The sequence below is a fragment of the Petromyzon marinus genome, chromosome 4 (genome assembly GCF_048934315.1).
Source record: "Petromyzon marinus isolate PM22_M1 ecotype Great Lakes invasive population chromosome 4, UKy_Petmar_22M1.pri1.0, whole genome shotgun sequence".
Classification (NCBI taxonomy): domain Eukaryota; kingdom Metazoa; phylum Chordata; class Hyperoartia; order Petromyzontiformes; family Petromyzontidae; genus Petromyzon; species Petromyzon marinus.
Genome location: NC_133670.1, coordinates 15,405,304 through 15,426,939, shown reverse-complemented (window position 1 = coordinate 15,426,939; position 21,636 = coordinate 15,405,304). Strand labels below are relative to the sequence as shown.

Genomic DNA, 21,636 nt, shown 5'->3' with positions numbered 1-21,636 from the left:
TTACTAGGAACTGTCAACTATCATTTTATATGCTATAAGTATACGTGCAGCATATATTGATTATGTGCAGCTTCATTTACATTTTTTAGAATTGCATATGAGTGGAATATTTATAGAAATGTATGAACCATAGCAAAATAAATCAAGGCTTCTCTTGGACCTTGAAGAAAATGTGTTTTGATGAGCCATTCCAAATTACAGTAAAAGGGACTTAATCTCCAATAGCACCGATGCAATTCGCTTGGTAATGGAAATATGGATTAAGAGGTGGAATACACAACAACAAAAGCTTAAAGTAAAACATTCTGGGTTTTTCTCCTAGAGTTGAGTGATGGTCTTATAATCAACTGCAGGGGAAAAATATACATTTATTAATTTGTATTCACTGCATGCATATTAATTTAAAGAAATGCAAATCATACACATGCTATGGTTGGGTAACCTGTAAATGAAAATCTTTAAATATTTTAGCAATGTTGTTCAATACCAGAAAGGGCATTATGTAAAGGATGTTACAACAGTATTGAACTCTTTATTAATTTGACAGTGAAGAAAAACGTTAGATTACAACTATAAACTAACAGTAATTTATGATAATTTTCCAATGCATGATTGATAAAATTAGGACGTTATGTTAAATAAAATAATCTAAAAACATGCAGTAATTATTTATACTCATCAAAATAATGTTTGCTCAGTTTAATTTTCCATCCATATGGACTGAATTAAGTGTCCAATGTGGCACATAAATCATTGAATCAATTACAAAATAATTTCGATATCCGTGGGTTTTGTGAATCTTAGTTGTTTTCTAGTGAGATGGATATAAGAAGTGAAATGTAATAATGCCCCTTTAATGCAATGACCGTTATACAGTATGCTTTTCTGATACATGTCTTGCATTAACTTATGTCTGTAAATTATGGTCACACTGATTTAGATGTTTCCACATTCTCATGAGTCGCTTCAGATACACACAGTATGCATAAAACGGATAGGTGTATGTTATAATTATACATGAATTCGAATTTAAAATAACTCTTACATTGTTGCTATTTATGATAAGAGTTTTATTAATGATTGCGAATACATTTCACAGGAAAAGATGTGTTGACTTCAGATGGTTTTAGAATAAATAGACCACCAAATTGATTGGAAGCATTTCAATTTAAAGCTTTCGTGACTGCAGGGATTCCTATTATTGGTTCTTTCGGTAAAGTCACGTAGAAGGGAAATAATAAAATAATAAAAATAAACCAAGAATATTTATTGTAAGCATTTTATATGTACAGCTCTTTTGTCAATCTACTGCTGGTTAAGGCCTTCTCCATGCCATGCAGGCCATTAGGGTTATTTGACCATACTTTACCACGGTGGTCGTGCGAGTCAGTGAAGGCAAGGAGCATAGACATTGGAGCATAGTACAGTGCAGTTATTGATGTATCTGCATTGCTGTTTGCTGACAGTGTAGCCCTGTAGCTGCCTATATAAGTCATCTTTTTAATGCATGGTTCTTTCCCATCCAAAACACTAGTCTCATACCCGCTGATCTTCCTAGATCTGACGAGACTGGGCACATTCTGGGTACGTTTGTCATAGCAGTGTGATAATAGTAATCAAAATGTGATAATAGTCATGAAACTTATCTACAAAAATCCATTTTGCCAATAATGATTATTATTAAAAAATATATTCATCTGTGTCCTCATCTGCCTTGATCAATCCACTGTTGGATGAAGGCCTATCCAGGTCACCACCATCCTGCATGGTCTCATTGCCACAGTTATATTGTGATGTGACCTGCCCAAGCCCACTTTCCATTCCATAATCATATGAAAATAATGAAATAAAATGGCAGATGAGAATAGGTTGGAGCTGAACTAAATAATGAAAATAAAAGATGTCTTGAGAGGAATGTTTTAATCAGTATTACCTGCAATAACCAATACATTGACATGTAGAGGAACAGCTCAAGTGTACAAAAACAAGCATGCCTCAACTTACACAGAGACAGAAAGAGGAACACGTGCATTAGAGAACATATGCAGGTTAACGACGTAATTTTAACTGTCAAGAAATATAAGTAGGATTGGGCAGGACACATCTGAAACGGTTATGGGCTTTTATGGGATGCAAATTAATGAGACCCATAGCATAAAAAAAACATTCCGTAGCAGGAGATCATATGAGACCTGAAAAAATAATGGATAGTTTAATACGTAGGCTTTTGCGACCAATATGCGCAAGGTTTTTTGTTTGTTATATCGCGTAAATATATAAAGTGTCGTTAAACCCGCCACCACCCGACACAGCCAATTAATAAGGTTTGCCACCTAAACAGAACGTGCCAATTTGTCACTAGTCCAGCACACCGGTGTGTTGGAGAGCCAAGCCACAACATTTACAATCTGAGTACGACGTTTCTCCAGTAATTTGAAGCTAGTTATAAATACTGGCGAAAACCTGTATTATGGAAAATAATGCATGGTCATCATCCGAGAAGTGTGTCTGCTCAGGATAACTACGCTAGCTGGTGGATACGGTCTGGGTATTACTAGAGCATAGTTATACCTGGGCGGTCATCTCTAACAAAGTAAAACACACGTGTCCGTATGTAAAGTAAAACACACGTGTCCGTATGCTCCTTCAATGGCTTCAGCCGTGTGACGTACTGTATGGAGCACAGGGCCATTTAAATAACAGCCATCGCATGACCGCAAGTTGATGTAAGGGGCCATCCATTTAGTACGTAAGCATGGAGGGGAGAGGGGGGGTTAACCCAAATGAGTACGCTTGTGTATGGGGGAGGGGGGGTTACTGACAATGTACGTATGTATAGGAAACGGGGGGGGGGGGGGGGGGTGAAGCCTCGATAATAACATGTAACACGATTTTTGTTCCTGGGTAGTAAGTGTTATTTTCTAATTGCTTATGCCTAAAAAGTATATAAAATGGCTATTATTCCCCACAAACTTTGCTTTTGTGACCAGGACTTTATGTCAAGGTTTTACACAAATGCACACCACGTTTTCTCATTGAAATTAGGTACATTTAAAAATATCACTGTCCTGGTCACAAAAGCAAAGTTTGTGGGGGAATAGCCATTTTCTGTACTTTTAAGACATAAGCAATTAGGAACTAACACTACCCAGGAACAAAATAATATTACAGTGTAATTTGTCTACATTAGCCTTCAAATGAATTATATAGTCCAGCGGTGGACTATCTGTTTGCTTAAACACGTTCATATTATTAATAATCCTTGATCGTTTCAGCGTGGATTAAATATCGGCCGTTCTATAGGATTCGGGGGGGGGGGGGGGGTGTAAAAAGTCCACGTGCGTACAGGGAGGGGGGAGGGGTCAAGTTTTTGACAGATTTTTGCATGCCTGCTAAGTGGATGGCCCCTAATCTGTTTTAAAGATTAATGGTCACACTGAATTTAATAGAAAAAATGACAATGTGCAATATATTTATATACATTGTGTCATGGACACAAAAAAAATACCTCACACGTATTGTTTATGGGAGAATCCAGGTACTCCCATTGCATACGTGAATGTCTAACATCCAGATACGGGTATATAGGTCAGGAAAAGTACTCATAAATGATGCAAAATTGTCCAGACATGAAATGAAGCATGGAAATGTATGGAAAAGCCTAATGTTTTATCCCTTCAACAATAACATAAAGTGCAATGCATCCCCGGTACTTGTCCTATTCAGCACATATATTACTCTGTTGTCAGTATATGGACGCTTCGCATGATAATCAGCTGCGATCAATCCACTGCTTGATGATTGCCTGCTCCCCACCCGGCTCATCTAATCGCTCTGCACATCACGAGGACAACCGCCTTCTCAGACAAGCTCCATTCCTTGGCATTGGCATCGATGAAACCCATTTCCGTTCACGATATTTAGCAAATATCGCTATCATAAATATGAAGGAATGCGGACAAAAATAAAACCAGATTGTCTTCTTTAGCAACACATGCGTTATATGCTGGACGTGGTACCTTAAAAACGCAAAGGTGCCTCCCTTTCTCCAAAACCTATTTCTCTCTGCAGCTCCCATTAATCTTGGCGCAGTCGAAGGTTAATCCCTCTTCTCCGCAGCTTCTACAGGACGACGATGATGATAATAATACATGAAATACATCAGCTGCCGCTGTGTGCCTCAGCATGTTTGACCATTACCCGTGTCGCGATTCATCGAATGAAGGAAAAATTGCGACGGCTCGTGATGCACACAACGTCGCATGCAACGCATCACTTCGCGAGTGATGGAATGAGACCGCGCGTGCAGGCATTGTTGATGCCACACCTCGCAGTTGTGCACGGAACGCACGTTTTGCATTCACTGAAATGAGTGGCGTTCATAAATGGCGTTACGTTTTAATGAAATAACGGAAAGAATACAAACATTCAATCGCGTGTACACGCAGTGAACACGGCAAATAATTTGATAACAATGAACTATATATATTTACCAAATTTACCGACACTTTAATGACACTTTAAACAATCTATACCGTACATTAATTGGAGTCGGTTATACCATCGCCATGAAACAGCGGTGGAAGCTCGAAGGCTCACGTGATACGAAAGGCAGAATAGATTTTTCTGACGCACCGGAATAAGTAAATTGTAATATAAAATGTGATAAATGAGAGCGAGAGATAAAGAGAGAGAGAGACCAGGCACCATTATAGCACGTGGATAGCGGATGCTTCCCATGCGTTCGCCACATTGCGTACACCAGATGAGTGCATCGTCTGAGAATGAGCACCGCGACACTGCACGCACAGTCACCCTGCGTGATCATTCCCCCACGTAGCCGCCACCGTCAGGCGAATTGCCTCGTGGTGCACCCCCAGAAGGTGTCACGCGTACCATACACCAGGGGTGTGCACACCACGACGTGACAACATTCACTGCTCTGGAGTAATAGAATGCGACTCCATTCGCAAACATTACCGGTAGTGTAATGGGCATGGGGCTACATTGTTTGCAAACCTTACCTTTAAAGCAGTAGAATGAGACATTGCAGGACAGCATTGTAAACTTCACGACTCTAAAATGTGTTACCTCTACATTCCTCGAGCTTTCATTTGCTTGTTGTGATGGCTTCAGTAATTCTTACTGTGGTGTCTTTAATGCGTGTGTGCGTTGAATTCTCAAATGTATTCTCTCGTTCTTTACCTACTCGTTTTACAGAGTCTTGTGGATTCGATCTTTAGTGTTATCGTCTCTCGATCTCTGCCCTCTTCCCCAGCATGTATCTTCTGGTTTCATGTAATTTGTATTGCTATGTAACCTTTAAAACCACTTTAAATGTACTAAATATCACTGCACTAGGCATTGCATTAAAGAGGCATTGCCCATTTATAATACTGCTCCTCTGAGCATTTGAATCTATTCTCGAGAATAGGTTTTCCCCTTTTATCTGGCAACAAAACAGGTGTTAAGTTCAATCTTGATTTGAAGCTTTCGTGACTGCAGGAATCCATACTCTTTGGTTCTTTCGGGTAAAGTCACGTAGGAAAGCACCTGATGATGGACGCTCGTGTTGCGCCCGAAACGTCGTGATTTCATTTTATACCCACGTGACTTTACCGAAAGAACCAAAGAGTACGGGTGTTAAGATGTTAAAACACCAAACTGAAACATTTTACAAGGAATCATGTCTGCATTGACCACAATACTTGTGGTCAAAATGCAAACAAAAACCGCTGATAATATATGCATTGTCTTTCAAACTGATTGGTCCACACCAGAACGTGCATTCCGTGGACAATTGATAAGTGTGGTATGCGATACTCAACGCCTGCACGCGCAGTCTAATTCCATCACTCGCGACGTGATGTTGGCATGCGACGTTGTGCTTCACGAGCGTCGGAATTTGCCTTCACTCTATTCTAGAGTTTTACCTGCGATGACAAACAGATCAGAAACATGGACATTGATAAATAAATTGAAACAAACGTTTCAACGTGTACAACGAAGCACGGGGGGGGGGGGGGGGGTGGGGGGGGGGCATTCTTGGAATCACAATGAGGGACAGAAATAAGAAAACATGGATCAGAAAACATACACATCTTAGAGACATCACATTGACTTAAGCAATGTGGGTTTGGGCAAGACACGTAACTAGAAGCGTTGCTGGCCGGTGCATGAAACGAAGAACGGAGTGGCAGCTAAAGGAGGAACACGCCGATGCAGATGTCCACCACAGAGATGGTGTCATGAAATCAACTCAGGTGGAGAACCTAAACAGATGCTTGCAACGACCATACCGTGAGAGATGGTGATGGCTTGGGAAGGCCTTCATCCAGCAGATATGGTGATGGCGACTGTTACTGAGCACACAGTATGTACACATGTACACACGATGTTAAAGAATCACAGGCAGCATTTAACAATTGTTTGGCGGGGAAAAGATTGAACAAGCATTGTCTTTGGTTACAGGGTGCCGATTAAAATCCTATCACGTGGAGGAATGAATTCCCTGGAAAATAGACATTATATGCAAACTCCCATTAAAGGTAAAAAAAAATATCTTATGCACAACGTCATAGCTCTTCTCTTAATGAAATGAGAGTGGATGACAATTATGCTTGGCTGTACAACAAAAGTCAAGCTAGCAGGAGGCAATGATTAGACGGATGTATCATTCTTATCCTGTCAAAAGTATCTCAGCAGCTCACACTAATCAGAGGACTTGTATGGGCATAATACTAAATGTAAGGAGTCAAACTACCAATGGCACTAGCAGTGCCTGCAGTGTATTATCACTCAGTCTCCCTGAGAGTCATGGAGTTCAGGAAAAACAATGTTGTCCATGCCCCTTACATATTGTCACCCAGTTGGTATGACTTAAAAGCATTTAGTTCATGCTGGTAGATGTTTTCCTCCATATGGTGTCTGCAATGATCATTGGGCCCTGCGCCAGTCATATAAATTGGCTGATATTGCTGTGAAACAGACGGTGGTATTTTGTGCAGAATAGCTGGGGGCAGAGTCCTTTTTTAACGTGCTTTAAACATCAGCCTATTTACCAAAACATGCCACTTTAGTTCCTGAAATAGGATTTCTGTTGAATTTAGAAGTCATTACGATGTCACTTACCTTATCATGCCGCACTGCTCAAGTTGTATAAAAGTTAAGCTGGGCTTTGAATTTGAAGATCGCTGAACGGGTAACGTGTGCGATGAGGGTATCGTCCACAATATGATTTTCCACATACTATCTGAGCCAAACCATAAGGTTGACAGAAAGAACATGCGTTCTTACTCCCATTTAAAATCTCTATACAGTATGTTACATACATAAGCGTTTTGTGGATTATGTACTGCATAGGTTACATGTTTTTCCCTCGAAAGAACATGGTATAAAACACATGCCCTGCAGATTATCATCATCATCATCATTGTCATCAGCGGCCATGATCAATCCACTGCTGGATGAAGGACTCCCCAGCCCATCTTGGTGGACATCCGCTTTGGCTGCCGCTCCTATGTTAGTCTCAACCATGGGATAGCGTCCATTCGAGTGGTGTCCTACCCACGCTCGTGTCTCCAACTTCCGGTCTCTCGTTTTAATCCTAGGCATGCACCTCTTCCTGATTCTTTGGGCACTTTTCAGTTGCACCCTATTCAAGAGCCGAATGGCTCACAGGGCTATACCAAGTAAATAAATAAATAAACCGGTTTCTGTTCCATTTTCTTGGTCAATGTCAATTTTTCTCATCCATATGTCACAACAAGTAATATACTGTACATTGATTAAAACATTTCCTCTTTAGGCACATTGGTAGTCTGTATTAAGCACATTTTCACAAAAGCATTCCTACCTGCTCTTGTCCTCTCTATTTCAATGTTTTGATCCCCGTCTACCTTCAATATCTGCCATAGATATACTTTATTTATTTTTCTCCAGTTGTGCTCCTCCTGCAGTTATCTTCAGTGTTTTCGATACATTCTTGCACGTGACTTTTGTTTAGCTTATACCTATTCTGAGTCTAACTTAGCAGCCTTTTTTAAAAATTACGTTATTCAATCATTTTGCGTACTTAATTTTAATTGGTAGTCATCATGACTACCATGGGCAAATCCGAGATGTTTAATATTTCATCCATTTACTCGTGTGTCTACCCAATACTGTTTTCGGACATCCTCTCATGTTCCTGTGTACAACTTTGGTGGAGGCGTCTTTCCTTGTCTGACTCCCCCTTCTAAATGTATTTACATAGTTAGTTTCTTCACACAATATTACTGCGGCTGTTGATTTGTTGCAAATGGGTTTAATTTCTGTATTTCTAAATATTTGTTTTATTTAGGTCTTTGTGTGCACTTCAATGAATGCATCAGAATTTAGAATCAGAATCTTTATTTCTCCTGGAGAAATCCGATGAGCTATGAAGCTCTTTTTTTTCCAGATGTCCAGTAGGGGCGGGTCAGATAGTTACAACAAACAATACAAAAAAAACGATAGGAGTGCAGTCTAAGATAAATAAGCAAATCACTCGAAATAAGTAGAATAAACGAAACAATTTTTATTTTACAAGGTAAAGCCCATTAAGCTGTGCGTTATTTTCAGAAGCGACCTGGCCACATATGATAGCTTGACGAAGTGGCTTATCATGTGGAAATATATAGCATCAATTTACACCCAGTCAATGTATTTTTATAGTCTACAAAGGCTAAGTATAATGCTACAATATTTGTTATTCATTCATCACTTCGACAATCAGATTGCTATATCAGTATAGTATTTTGCATTATATACGTATATTTGAGTAATATTTTGTACATAAAGCATACATTTATATAGCTACTGTATCCTGTGTTTTCCCTGGGTTTTATCTCACCAGGGATGCTCTGGTGTAATGGTAAGCGGACTGGGCTTACAATCCAGAGGTCACCGGTTCAGTATCTTGGCGTAGCAGATGAAACAATGGCAACTTGTATTAAATCCCCCACCTCTGTCTACTCAGCTGTAAAAAGAATAGTACACCATAGTTAGTCTATCGACAGGTCGTGATTGGTGGGGTAAAGTGTGAGTACGCCCATCTTTTTCAGGACTTATGACCAACTTGGAAGAGTAGACCAAAATTCCTCCTAGATGGGCTTTCTAGTGTTCCTTCTTGGGAGCCCCATCTGGCAGCAGTGGCACGAGGAAGTAACTGCAGGGCTGCTGCGCCTTTACGGTTTTATCTCATTAAAAAAAAATCACTTTCAATATGTGTAGCCATGGCAGTTTACGAGGTGTCTTTTTTTATTTTACAAAAATTTGCCAGAGATTACAATGTACCCTGATGTGTTTTTTTGTCAAAATCATCATGGGGAGCGTGAATACATGTCCCATGTCTCCTTGGCAGTTGGGAGAAGAAGTTTCAGTGGGTTCCATTGTATTGGATACAAATAAACCAACAGCTTTCATATGAAAATTAACGCACATCACCTCAGTGGTACAGGTGAGAGGTTGAGTTACAAAAAATATTTGGTTCACAACTAAAAAATACGAGATGATTTAATTTTGCAGCATAGCAATGGTAGTACCATAATCTTTGTGTTGTCCTTTTGGAATCGGTAAAAATGGCACAGCGTACACAAATTATTCTCGGGAATTTGGTTCTTTTTACGCTCCGCTGCAATATCAGAGGTGGCTTTGCATCTGATGCGACTGGTTAGTGGGAAGATTGGATTGTAGCCAAATAGCAATGGAAATGTGCATGGCTGCTTTTGTTGGTCTGGCTCCCGAGCACCTTTGGGATGTCAAGCAAATGTTAAGGTTGCTGTATGTGTTATACACTTCAGGCATATAATTATTGTGAGAATGTTTTCCCCTTTTTTCTGGCAACAAAATAGGTGTTAAGATGTTAAAGCACCAAACTGAAACCTTCTACAAGGAATCATGTCTGCATTTACCACAATACTTGTGGTCAGAATGCAAACAAAAAATGTACTCTGATAATATTGGCATTGTCTTTGAAACTGATTGGTCCGCACAAGAGACAGCTTTCTTTTGAGCCTAGTCTCAAAACGGTGTTAGACCAAGCCCTCATTACTCTGATCGTGCATTGTCTTTGTGCTGTACGCCTTTTGGCATCCTCTGGTCTATCACCGTTTGACACTAGGCTTGAAAGAAAGCTGTCTCTGGTGTGGACCAATCAGTTTCAAAGACAATGCATATATTATCAGAGTATGTTTTTTGTTTGCATTCTGACCACAAGTATTGTGGTTAATTCAGACATGATTCCTTGTAAAAGGTTTCAGTTTGGTGTTTTAACATCTTAACACCTGTTTTATTGCAAGAAAAAAGGGGAAAACCTATTCTCATATTTTGGTACTGGCAAAGGAGGTCCCATGACATATAATTATTGTTGGGCCATTGTACCACACAGTTACATTTTAAATGCAGTATGTAAAAAACAATTTAAGGACGCTTTCAAATATTATTTCTACTTGCACATAACCATCACTTCAGCCTGAGGCTAAATGGAATTTAATGCGGCTGCTGCACAGCATATGAGGACAAAAACATCACTGATAAAGGAATCATGTATTGCGCATTCCAGATTGCCTGTTGCTGTGCTATATTTGTTAACAATTTAAAATTCCTTTAAATACATTCTTTAGATTGCTTTGCAGTCATTTATGATGATGTTGTGGCTGCCGCAGATTATAATGAACCGATTTTACTCACGTTTCCACATTAAGTGCTTGAAAAGTACTTTTACTTAAAAGGGTATTACCACTGCAGCATAGTCTTCTGGCTGGAGTAGCATATTTGTATTGAAATGTATTCTAACACATTTTTTTATTGTTGTGTGCAAGGCTTGAAAACGAAAAGACAAGACATCGTTCGTTCAAAGGTCACCACAGTCTGACACCTGCAAATCATTTGGTGGCAGAGTGTATGACTTTTCATCAATAACTGGAAGAGTACAAAGTAACCTTAAGAGATGGATCTAAAAGTTGGCTCAGAGGACAGCATTGACAGTCTTCCGCCGTCCAACCTGCAGGCATTTGCAAACAGCTCCACGCTCCATGGCATCAACCACATCTTCGTGTTCGGGCGCCTGTCAGTGCGTCGCGCCATCTGGACTCTCGCCTTCTTGGGTTCGCTGGGCCTTCTGCTGCTCGAGTGCGCCGAGCGCGTGCAGTACTTCTTCGAGTACCCGCACGTGACTGCGCTCGACGAGGTGGCTGCCCGTCGCATGAACTTCCCCGCCGTCACGTTTTGCAACCTCAACGAGTTTCGCTTCTCCCGCATGACGCGCAACGACCTGTACCATGCCGGCTGGTTTCTGGCTCTCCTCAACGAGCGCCTAGAGGTGCCCGACCCAGACCTGGTGGATCCCCACATCCTGGCGCAGTTGCGGGAGCGAGCCGACTTCAGGAACTTCAAGTCTCGTCCGTTCAGCATGCGGGAATTCTATGAGCGCACGGGCCACGAGCTCAAAGACATGATGCTCAACTGCAAGTTTCGAGGAGTGACCTGCACGCCCAGTAACTTCACAACTGTGAGTTGCATATCACACAATAAAACAATATAGTAATGATAAACAAATTTAGGTGTTCAAATTTCAATATTGTTGACCTTGGACTTGGCAGAGATAGTTTTTTTGAAATGCCATGCTCTCTGCAATTGCAAGCACAGTCAAGTAACTTCCTTTCCTTTCATAACCTTTCGAAATGCCTGTTTATACATCCAAATGCCCAATTATACTTGGTATGCTGGCGAATTGCTTGGAGGTCTAGTGCATTGATATTTAGAATCAAGGCTAGAATAACATCTGCTTTGTTCACATATTGCTCACGGCGTGCTTGAAGCACAATATTTTCGTGCCTAATTAAACATCTTAACCTACCAAGATCTCGAATGAGATTTATGAAGGTCTCTAATGTCTAATTGTGCATTTTTCAAACAAACTGACAGACCTACATATTACAACACAGTCTACACTAATATAACGAAACATTGATTCTTTAAGCTCTCAATACTCGCATGATATTCATATCAGAATCGATGTTTATTTTTTACGTTTGCTTTTCTCGTGTAATAGGCTCACGTGATCCCTGCAGCCACCAGAGGCTGCTACATTCACTAGAATGTAAAAAAAAAATTATGACCATGAATCAGGACAATGAAGCGAATCGCCGGGGCATGAATCGTTAACAACCCTCGCAAGAGTGTTGCAATAGTTGTAAACTTGTTTAGCAAGACAAAGGCAAGTTACAAGTTCTTGCTCAACTTCTCAGTGCATAATGTAAGATGTACATTTTAGTAAATGTAATTTTCAAGTGCTACAATACAGCTGATGATGTAAGATGCAGACACTATTGGTTGAAATTGGTATAATTGACAGTATTGAATGTTTTTAAATTTCACTTTTAAAGTAGAAATGTGTTAAGGTGCTATTTACTTATTAGTTGAAGTGGAAACACGGGTAACATGAAATATTTAGTAAAATTGACAATTACATCTGAAAAACACAGGTTTTGAAAATTATATACAGTACTGAAAAAACACACCAATATAATGCTTGGATAATGTAGAAGTTGCTGTGTGCCATTGCACCAGTAAAATCATGATAGGTTTTTTTTGTATTAACATAAAGGCCAAGAGCAAGAGGACATACATAACCAATTAAGATTGTTTTGAAATTTACATGCGGGAATCTCATATATGTAATGCCTTCCTTTTTTACACATCGGCAAATAGATTTTGTTTTAAGTTCACTGAATCCTTGCCATATTTACGTGAAAATTGTGCAAATCAGTTGGCTACGCAGGGTGCTAAAAGAAGTTCAACATACATTTTAACAAATTCTATGGCAACAACACAACTTCACAAGTGGTTCTCATCTTGTCAGTATATTCTACATTTCTGTGGGACTGTGGATGCTGCGTCATCTGTCGTAGAGAAACAGCTGACGTCTAAATGCTTGGCTTTTTGGGGCTTTTTAGGGCTTTTTAGACATGCATGTTGACCATCGATTCAGAATCCTCTGAGGCACAGTGAAAAATCAACCAAGCACACGTCCCTGCCGCTGGAAGGTTTAAGGCGTGACCTAATTGCTAGAGTCTGAAAAGACTCAGCTATAAAATGATGGATAGGTGAATGTTATTACCGTGATGAAATAAAACAGAGCAAATGCGACTGTCATTTCCTGAAACACATGCATAGCAATTTTCATAGCATATGGCAGCTCATCATAATTTTGGGAAATGCACCCGGATACAGAATATCAACTTCGATCTCTATCGAATGTCCCATCTAGGTTTCAAGTAAATGAGCTCATGGAATAGCTCAGTAAAAACAATATTAACTCAGCTGAGTGGTAGCTGGCTTAAGACATGAAGAAAAGAAAACCCCCATAGAGAATCTCTGTGACTCTCGTATCTACTACAGGGGCTTGGTAGGATACGAAACATGAGAGTCAAAGCAAACGTTTGCAAATTAAAAAGTAAGTCTAAGACAATATGTACTGTAGCATAATGTGACAGACTCAGCGCAAACTATTTTCCTCTGCACCTGATTAAAAAAAAACAATAAACCAATGCCAAAATGGCAAAATATCCACACGGTCACAGTCTAATATCACCTGCTTTGCACGCAAGTGTTGGTTGATATTTTCAGGAATTACTTTTGCTCTATGGGAAATACACACGTATTAAACTCTCCAATTCCCTTAAAAGCTGTCCTCTACAGGGATCCTGTCATAAAAAAGTAATCATCACGTAGAACCAAATTCATGCATATGGAGATGCAGGAATCACCATCAAAATGAATGATCCGAGGAGTCAATGGTGATTTATGTATCTCCATTTAAAGAATTGGTATTCCATGAGAGTCCAAAGAATTGTCGCCTCGAATCCCAATTCATATCAATAACAATTCCAGGAATCTTCATCGAAATGAGTGGTGATTGTTTTAAAGAATATAAATCATCCAGTAGAACCCTTATTAATTTTAATAGCAATAATATAAGGCCAGCCAGACAACATGAGCCTCCTTTCTTGCCTAAAATTCCACACCAAGATTACGGTGAATTTGGGCCAATTCTATGCACTAGGCATCAGGCATACATTTCAATGCAAATATCGTCAATATAGGCTGGTTGGTATTGACCAGAATCTGGTCGATACCGGCCAGTTAGACCAAGTCAGGCCCCATGGGTCCTCCCTTCTTGGCTGAACAGCACGCAGGACTATGTGTTGGCCGTGCCTCCCGCACAACGATTCCAATATTCCACTGCTCCCCCCCAAAAAACCTGTTCGGAATTGTATTCGATTCTAAGAATACGGTAGTGACAATTTTAGCCTTGGATTCTGGGAAATTGCCCAGCTCTATTTGCTAGATATGTGTAATCCAGCTAAACGTATGCCCTCTTTGGTTAATGTACACGAACGTGAATTGGGTGAAATATCAAATGCGGTAAACAAGAAGATACATAAGTAATGGCTACGTTGCCTCTTAGACTGAGATGATTCTGGAAGTGCGTGTCATGAAGGCTCTTGTTATCTCACAGACACAAAGTCTTTTACTCTTCGACAAAAAAAGGTAAATTCCAGATCTAATGGTGGATGTGTTTACAACAAACCATTTAAAGGAAATAACGCAAAAACTGTTTCCTATATTGAAAAAATGCTCTATTTCAATCAATTGCCACAACATTTCTTTTCAACTGTCAAATTGGTCTAGTAACGTTTCTAAATAGTCCATCTGCTTGGCTTTAATGCTTTGCTAAATTGTGTGCAGTGTGCAAAAAAGATAGAGCCTTGCCCTTGGCCACAGCAAATTATTTTACTTTGATGGTCATAAGAACCAGAAAGCTGCCCTTGACCTCGGAAGAGCATTTGTGCTTTATGTTCAAACCTGGGCGTCTATCATATATCCTTAGGTTATTAACTTTTTTAACACTAAGGTGATTAAAAACGATTGTGGCTAACCAATTTTGACTTACCATGCTTTTTAACGAATCTTTAATTGGAAGGTTTAACGAAGTACATATTACCTAAGTTTATTTTGCGTGTAAATAACTTATCAAAAATTGATGTTTCGGATATTGTGAATACAATGACTTGCTTAATTTGACAACATAAACATAATGAATAATTTAGTCTGGTGCAGGCTGAGTAGGGATTTCAAATATAGGGCACAAAGAAAGATATATCGCTAATTGTCACCTGCATGCCTTCACAATTGAGAATGTGGGTAACGGAGCAGTAATTGATAAAATGGGTAGAAATGGCATTACAGGAATTATTCAGAAATCTTGCAGACATTCCCCTAATCTCGTAAGGGTTAATAATTGCCAGATTAAAACCCATGGATTAATTTCAGCCACGTCTGGGTCTGCGATGTGGATAATAATTCTCGACATGGCGCACAATATCCACTGAACTTAGACTCTGGCTCTGGATATTAGTCTACCAGTGACTCAATATATATTCAGTGATAAATTTAGTGCCGTTTAAAGTTCAAATTAACTGGTAAAACACATTAATTATTAACATTTTAAGTCATAGTGCTGTCATTACGATTTTGGAAATGTTTACATGAAGTACTGTGTTGGAAATACACAGATGGTTAATATTGGTCCGATGAAAACGTGTGTTTTGATCAGTGGAACAAAAATAATTTTCCACATAAATCCTTGACAGATGTTGTTAAAAATCATGTATCACATCGTGTTGAATACGGTATTGCTATGTTTATCACAGGGGAGATGTAAACCGCACCTGGGATATCGGATAAGAGGCATTAGTGAATTGTTGATGTTTGGCTTTTTGTGAGAAAGCAGGTGAGAAACGGCAGCAGCTGTCCTGTGTTTCAGCCAGTCTGTTATTGTTCTAATTTATCGAAAGGCACATCACGTATATTTTACCCGACAAATGTGATAAGGTTATCCGCACATGTTGTGTTAACTTTTACTTTTCTCCTTGAGAAGTGGAAGAGAATAGAGTTGACACGGCTGATGTCTGTGCAACTTTTCACCTGGAAGATTTATATTGATTGCAGCGCCGAGTTTGTTACAACCCAGCAGGCTGGTGGGTGGGGGACATCTCACGAAATCCCAGCAGTACATGTCGTGTCTAAACTTTTCTTTTTATACATATGACTGGGCTGTATACAGATAAAAAACACAGGGTGTTATAGAATACATTACTGTATATGTTTGTATACATTAAAGTAGTTGTATATATTATATATGTTGTACCAGGGTGGAATGATGGTGCAGTTAGTCGGGTTGCTAAACCGTTAACGGATATCAGAATTGATAACTGGTTCTGAAAGTGAGGAATTCGTAATATGGGGGATCTTTGTCTCCATGGAAATATATGCAAATGTGTGCATGTTTGTTTCATGTTTATTTTGTACATTTTTTTTATTTATAGGCAATGTCTCAGAATTTTTCAGAAATAATGTATATGAAGTCAGGCACCTGATATGAGAAATATGATTGTAGAATCAACAGAACATGTTATTATGATCAATTTGTTACTAATTCAGCATACCGGTGTACTGAAATAATATCGAAATGGCATGTTTTGTTTACGTGACAAACCTTACTAATTAGTTGTGTCGGGTGGTCGCGGGTTTAACGACACTTATAGTTAAGCGATCTAACCTAAAAAAACTCTATAATGGACAATTAAGTTATGATGACTTAAGTTATTACATTCATTGTTTTTGTTAGGCCGTAACGTCACTGCCAAATCTATGCAGCTTGATATTAGAACCCGGGAATCCGAGTTCAATTCCCAACTATGGCTTACATCAGCAGTGAGTAGAGTAATCGTCTTAGGTCCTTGGCACTCGTTCTCACCAACTCGCACTGGCCAGATTGGTAATGTATGGTCAAACAACCCACATGACTAATCCATCTACATTAAAAAAAAACTGTCTCTTTACTTATTATTTCTTTTTATTTACGAATTACCTTTCTTATGCTATTCGCTATGCAGGGTTGCACTTTATTTTGCGCGCGGTTGAAATTTACTTTGCTCAGTCGGTGTTAGCCACCGAGGTCGTGACGGGTCTCTTTTTTCATTCCTGTTGCTCGGTGCCCCCTGTACCATTCACATTCCGTTGTAATGTGCACTGGTGCATACTTTATTGAGGGCAATATTGGCACGTAAAATAAAGATTTATTTATTGATTGAGTGTAGGCTGACAAAAGGGTTGTAAATTATCATCATCAGCCGTGATCTATTCACTGCTGGATGAAGCCTTCTCCAAGCCTTTGCCATCTTGCATGATTTAGTGATGCAACAATCAATTGAGCTCGTATACATGGGCTGATCTCATCGCATCTCCACGGTGGATGTTCTTCCAGGGCTATTCTCTCCTTTTGCTGTCACTCCACCATGAATCTCAACCACCAGCCATCATCCCCATATAGCGACTTGTCCTGCCCATGTCCACTTATGCATCTGAACAGTTAATACTGTCCCAGTTATGCATCTGAACAGTTAATACTGTCTATATATTACGTATGTTGTCTGATCAATGTTTTCCTCGTTCTGTGTCAGTGTAAGTACAAGCATGTACCTTCCCATTATTCTTTGTGCGCCTTTTAGCTGTTGTTCCTTTTTCGATGGCAATGTCCTCATCCATTTTGTAGCAGGCAATGTGCAATGATGATCACTTTCTGTGTCAGGCCCATTGGTATGCTGCTTTTCACGATAAAATTCATTCAGTGTTCCAAGAGCACTGCAGCCAGCTCCACCTCTTTATTGCATCTTTTGATCCCAGTCTGCCTTCAATAACTAACTAGCTTCAGTATTTACACTCTGATATGTTTTGCAATGCGTTTCAGGTATTCGTGATTGAAAAGTAATGCAGGTAACGCTAAAAAAATCTCTAAAAACAACAACAAAAATCCTGCGCATTTATTTTAAGAGACAAAACATAACAAAACATGAGCATATGTAACGGAAATCATAACACTACAAATACAACCGAAACTATATTAATAATCCTCATATGTAAAAACGCGGGTTTACAAAAAATAATGTTCAGTCTTCTTTTCTTGAAAAATCTCCACTCGAAACATTTTTTTCATTCAGCAGAGCACCGTGCAAAAGGTGAATGCACGTTGCTGTTCAAGGGGAAGGTTGCTTTAGTCCGACCTGCGTTAATACCTCAAGTCGGTAACACTGACAGGCTCTTGTAAGACTGACCTACATTACAATGTACACATGTAAAAAAAATTCAGCTTTAAAATCATGCTATTAATACATAGCTATCAACCCATACGGTTTACCCCGTATTCTTGTACAGGAAAATTTCGTTTTCAGGTGCATGCGTCGTTACAGCCGCTTCAATACGACAACAACATTTATTGTTGTCGATTTGTTTGTGTTTCTCCCTTATGATGGGACTTTGTAGGATAAATGTTGAGATTTATAAGGCCACGGGGTGACCAATAAGGTCTGATTTGGTCTGTAATAAGGTAGGCACTGATAAGGAGTTGACAGGTATGTCAATACAGTACAGTTAAATGAATATACAGTGATGTTAAGAGGCCTTCAGCAGTGGATAGATAAAATAATGGTTGATATACAGCATATACATTAATAACCCCAATAACATGGCCGAATTAAAGTTCTTGTAGGTCCTAGGCACGTCTGTTTCGTCGACCTTCAGTGATAACTTCAGTTCGTACTACTGCTGCTCATGTCATTACCGCCGCTGTCACTTGCTAGTTTCACGCATACTTCATCTCGAGGATAACAACGCTCGTCTTCCCTCGCACTACTTTCTATTGGGAATGAGAGTGTGCGAAAAACACCATTTGAAGATGTTATTGCTAATTTTGCAATACACACTCGAAAAGTTAATCTTCGGCGTTAATTTCTCACCTTATGAAAAGAAAAAACGATTGACATTGACGTGCCTATCCTTGCTATATACATCTATTAAGAACATATCTTGGTAAATTTTTTGTTTATCATAGACAAAAAAAAACATGGTAATTTTTTTTGTTCGTAGACCCTTTAGTTTGCATAGGCCCGAAGCACAGTGCCTACTATTCCTTTTGCATAATACGGGCCTGCCCAGTAAACATTGAACGTTGGGCTAACATTGGGCCAACAGTTCCATCCACATGCCAACGTTGGGCCGACTCTGCACGGGACAGTCTATATATTGCATGTGTAGCATTAGCATCTACTATACTATATACTGCACATGTATTACATATACATTGTGTATATTGTGTCTTTACATGTGTAGAGGAGTAGAGTGAGCAACCATGAGAGGGTGTACACAGGGAGGTGCGAGCGAGTTGACAGCGGAGAATGACGTCATGTCACGGGTGCTGTAAGGGGGTACCTTTGGGAACAAAGGTGGGTTCGAGCTAGGGGGAGGAGCCACCAAGGGGTACTTAAGGGGGACCCCGTGACGACGGTGTGGTCGCTGTAGGGAGAGTGAAGTCGTCGCCGTTGGGAGAGGAACGAGAGCCTGCGTAGACAACATCCCAGCCGTCGCCAAAGAAGGGCTAGAGATGTAGAGGTCTCACCTCGTTGCCGGGCGGTGATGGATGATCCCCCGCCCAGGCAGACGAGGGGGTAAACAAAGGGGAGCCATACCGGGGCGTAGATAGCTGAAGGGATGTCCACGTGAAGGACAGAGTTCTGACATGCGCTATAACGAGTGTAAAAGTCGAGTGCAGAGAATGTAACAACCAGTGAGTGTACAGTGGACAGAGTGTGTAAGAGTGTGAATAAACGGCAATCAGCCTTAAGTAAGAATCCTCGTCTCCATCTGGTTCTACAAGTCCCCTGGGTGTCAACACATGTGTAGTGTGCTAATTCACACACTAGTAGGAGGTACTCTCTTTTATTCCGGCCTTCACAGCCTTAGGGGATAACTATATACCGGGTCGGGACAGCCAACATGCTGCCAGACCCACAGCTTGCAGAGGGCGACGATCACGACAACGACGGCATGACGAGTTCCACTCCAGATCGCAGCAGCCCCGACTGTGAGTTGGAGCTCGCCTTAGAGAGAGAGAGAGGAGTGGGGATAGAGACAGATTCAAGGAGTCGAAGAACAGGTTTAGCAAAGCGGTGAGAGAGGCTAAACGACTGTACTCAGAGAGACTAAAACACCAGTTCTCTACAAACGACGCTGCTTCTGTCTGGAGAGGGCTCAGGCAGATCACCAACTACAAACCCAGAGCCCCCCACACCACTAACGACTCCCGCCTAGCCAACGACCTGAACGAGTTCTACTGTAGATTTGAAAGACAATTGGACTGTTCTGAACCACCCCTTCCGACCCAAGAGGCCCCATCCCCCACCAATACTACAGAGACGACTATCTCCTTTCAGGAGGGAGAAGTTAATAGACTTTTCAAGAGGCAGAATCCACGCAAAGCAGCCGGGCCGGACTCTGTCTCTCCAGCCACCCTCAGGCACTGCGCTGACCAGCTGTCTCCGGTGTTCACCAACATCTTTAACACCTCCCTGGAGACATGCCATGTACCAGCCTGTCTCAAGTCCTCCACCATCATCCCTGTGCCCAAAAAGCTAAGGCCAACAGGACTAAATGATTACAGACCGGTCGCCCTTACATCTGCGGTAATGAAGTCTTTTGAGCGCCTGGTCCTGGCACACCTCAAAGCCATCACAGACCCTCTCCTGGACCCCCTTCAGTTTGCCTACAGAGCAAACAGGTCTGTGGACGATGCAGTTAACATGGCCCACCACTTCACCCTACAGCAACTGGACGCCCCAGCATCCTACGCCAGGATCCTGTTTGTGGACTTCAGCTCTGCCTTCAACAACCATCATCCCTGCCGTGCTTCAGGACAAGCTCATTCCAGCTGAACGTGCCATACACCACCTGTAAATGGATCACAGACTTCCTGTCTGACAGGAAGCAGTGCGTTAAGCTGGGAACACAAGTCTCTGACTCCAGGTTCATCAGCACCGGAACTCCTCAGGGCTGCGTCCTTTCCCCTGTGCTCTTCTCCCTGTACACCAACAGCTGCACCGCCAATCATCTGTCCGTCAAACTATTGAAGTTTGCGGATGACACCACCCTCATTGGGCTGATCTCTGGTGGGGATGAGTCTGACTATAGGTGGGAAGCTGACAATCTGGTGACCTGGTGTAGCCAGAACAACTTAGAGCTAAATGCTCTAAAGACAGTTGAGATGGTTGTGGACTTCAGGAAGAATACAGCACCACTCACCCCCATCACCCTGTTAGACTCCCCAGTCAAAATTGTAGAGTCCTTCCGCTTCCTGGGCACTATTCTCTCCCGGGACCTCAAGTGGGAATTGAACATCAGCTCCCTCACCAAGAAAGCTCAACAGAGGATGTACTTTCTACGGCAGCTGAAGAAATTCAACCTGCCAACGACAATGATGGTGCAATTCTATACAGCGATCATTGAATCCATCCTCACCTCCTCCATAACCGTCTGGTACGCTGCTGCCACTGCCAAGGACAAGAGCAGACAGCAGCGTATCATCCACACTGCTGAGAAGGTAATTGCCTGCAATCTACCAACCCTCGAGGACCTGCACACGACAAGGTCCATGAGGCGAGCGAGGAAGATTATGGCCGATTTCTCCCACCCTGGACACTCTCTGTTTCAGCTACTCCC

At 41.0% G+C, this 21,636-nt stretch overlaps 1 protein-coding gene across 3 annotated transcripts in view; it reads left to right on the top strand.

Moving 5' to 3' along the window:
* The window catches only part of LOC116938640 (acid-sensing ion channel 1-like), a 276,037-nt gene that overhangs the window by 70,023 nt on the left and 184,378 nt on the right, over positions 1 to 21,636 (top strand). For all 3 annotated transcript variants that reach the window (XM_032946045.2, XM_032946043.2, XM_032946042.2), the window contains exon 2: positions 10,842 to 11,530. In XM_032946045.2, the coding sequence (XP_032801936.1) occupies positions 10,970 to 11,530 (561 nt within the window). In that variant the 5' untranslated portion in view covers positions 10,842 to 10,969. The remainder of the gene's footprint in view (positions 1 to 10,841; positions 11,531 to 21,636) is intronic.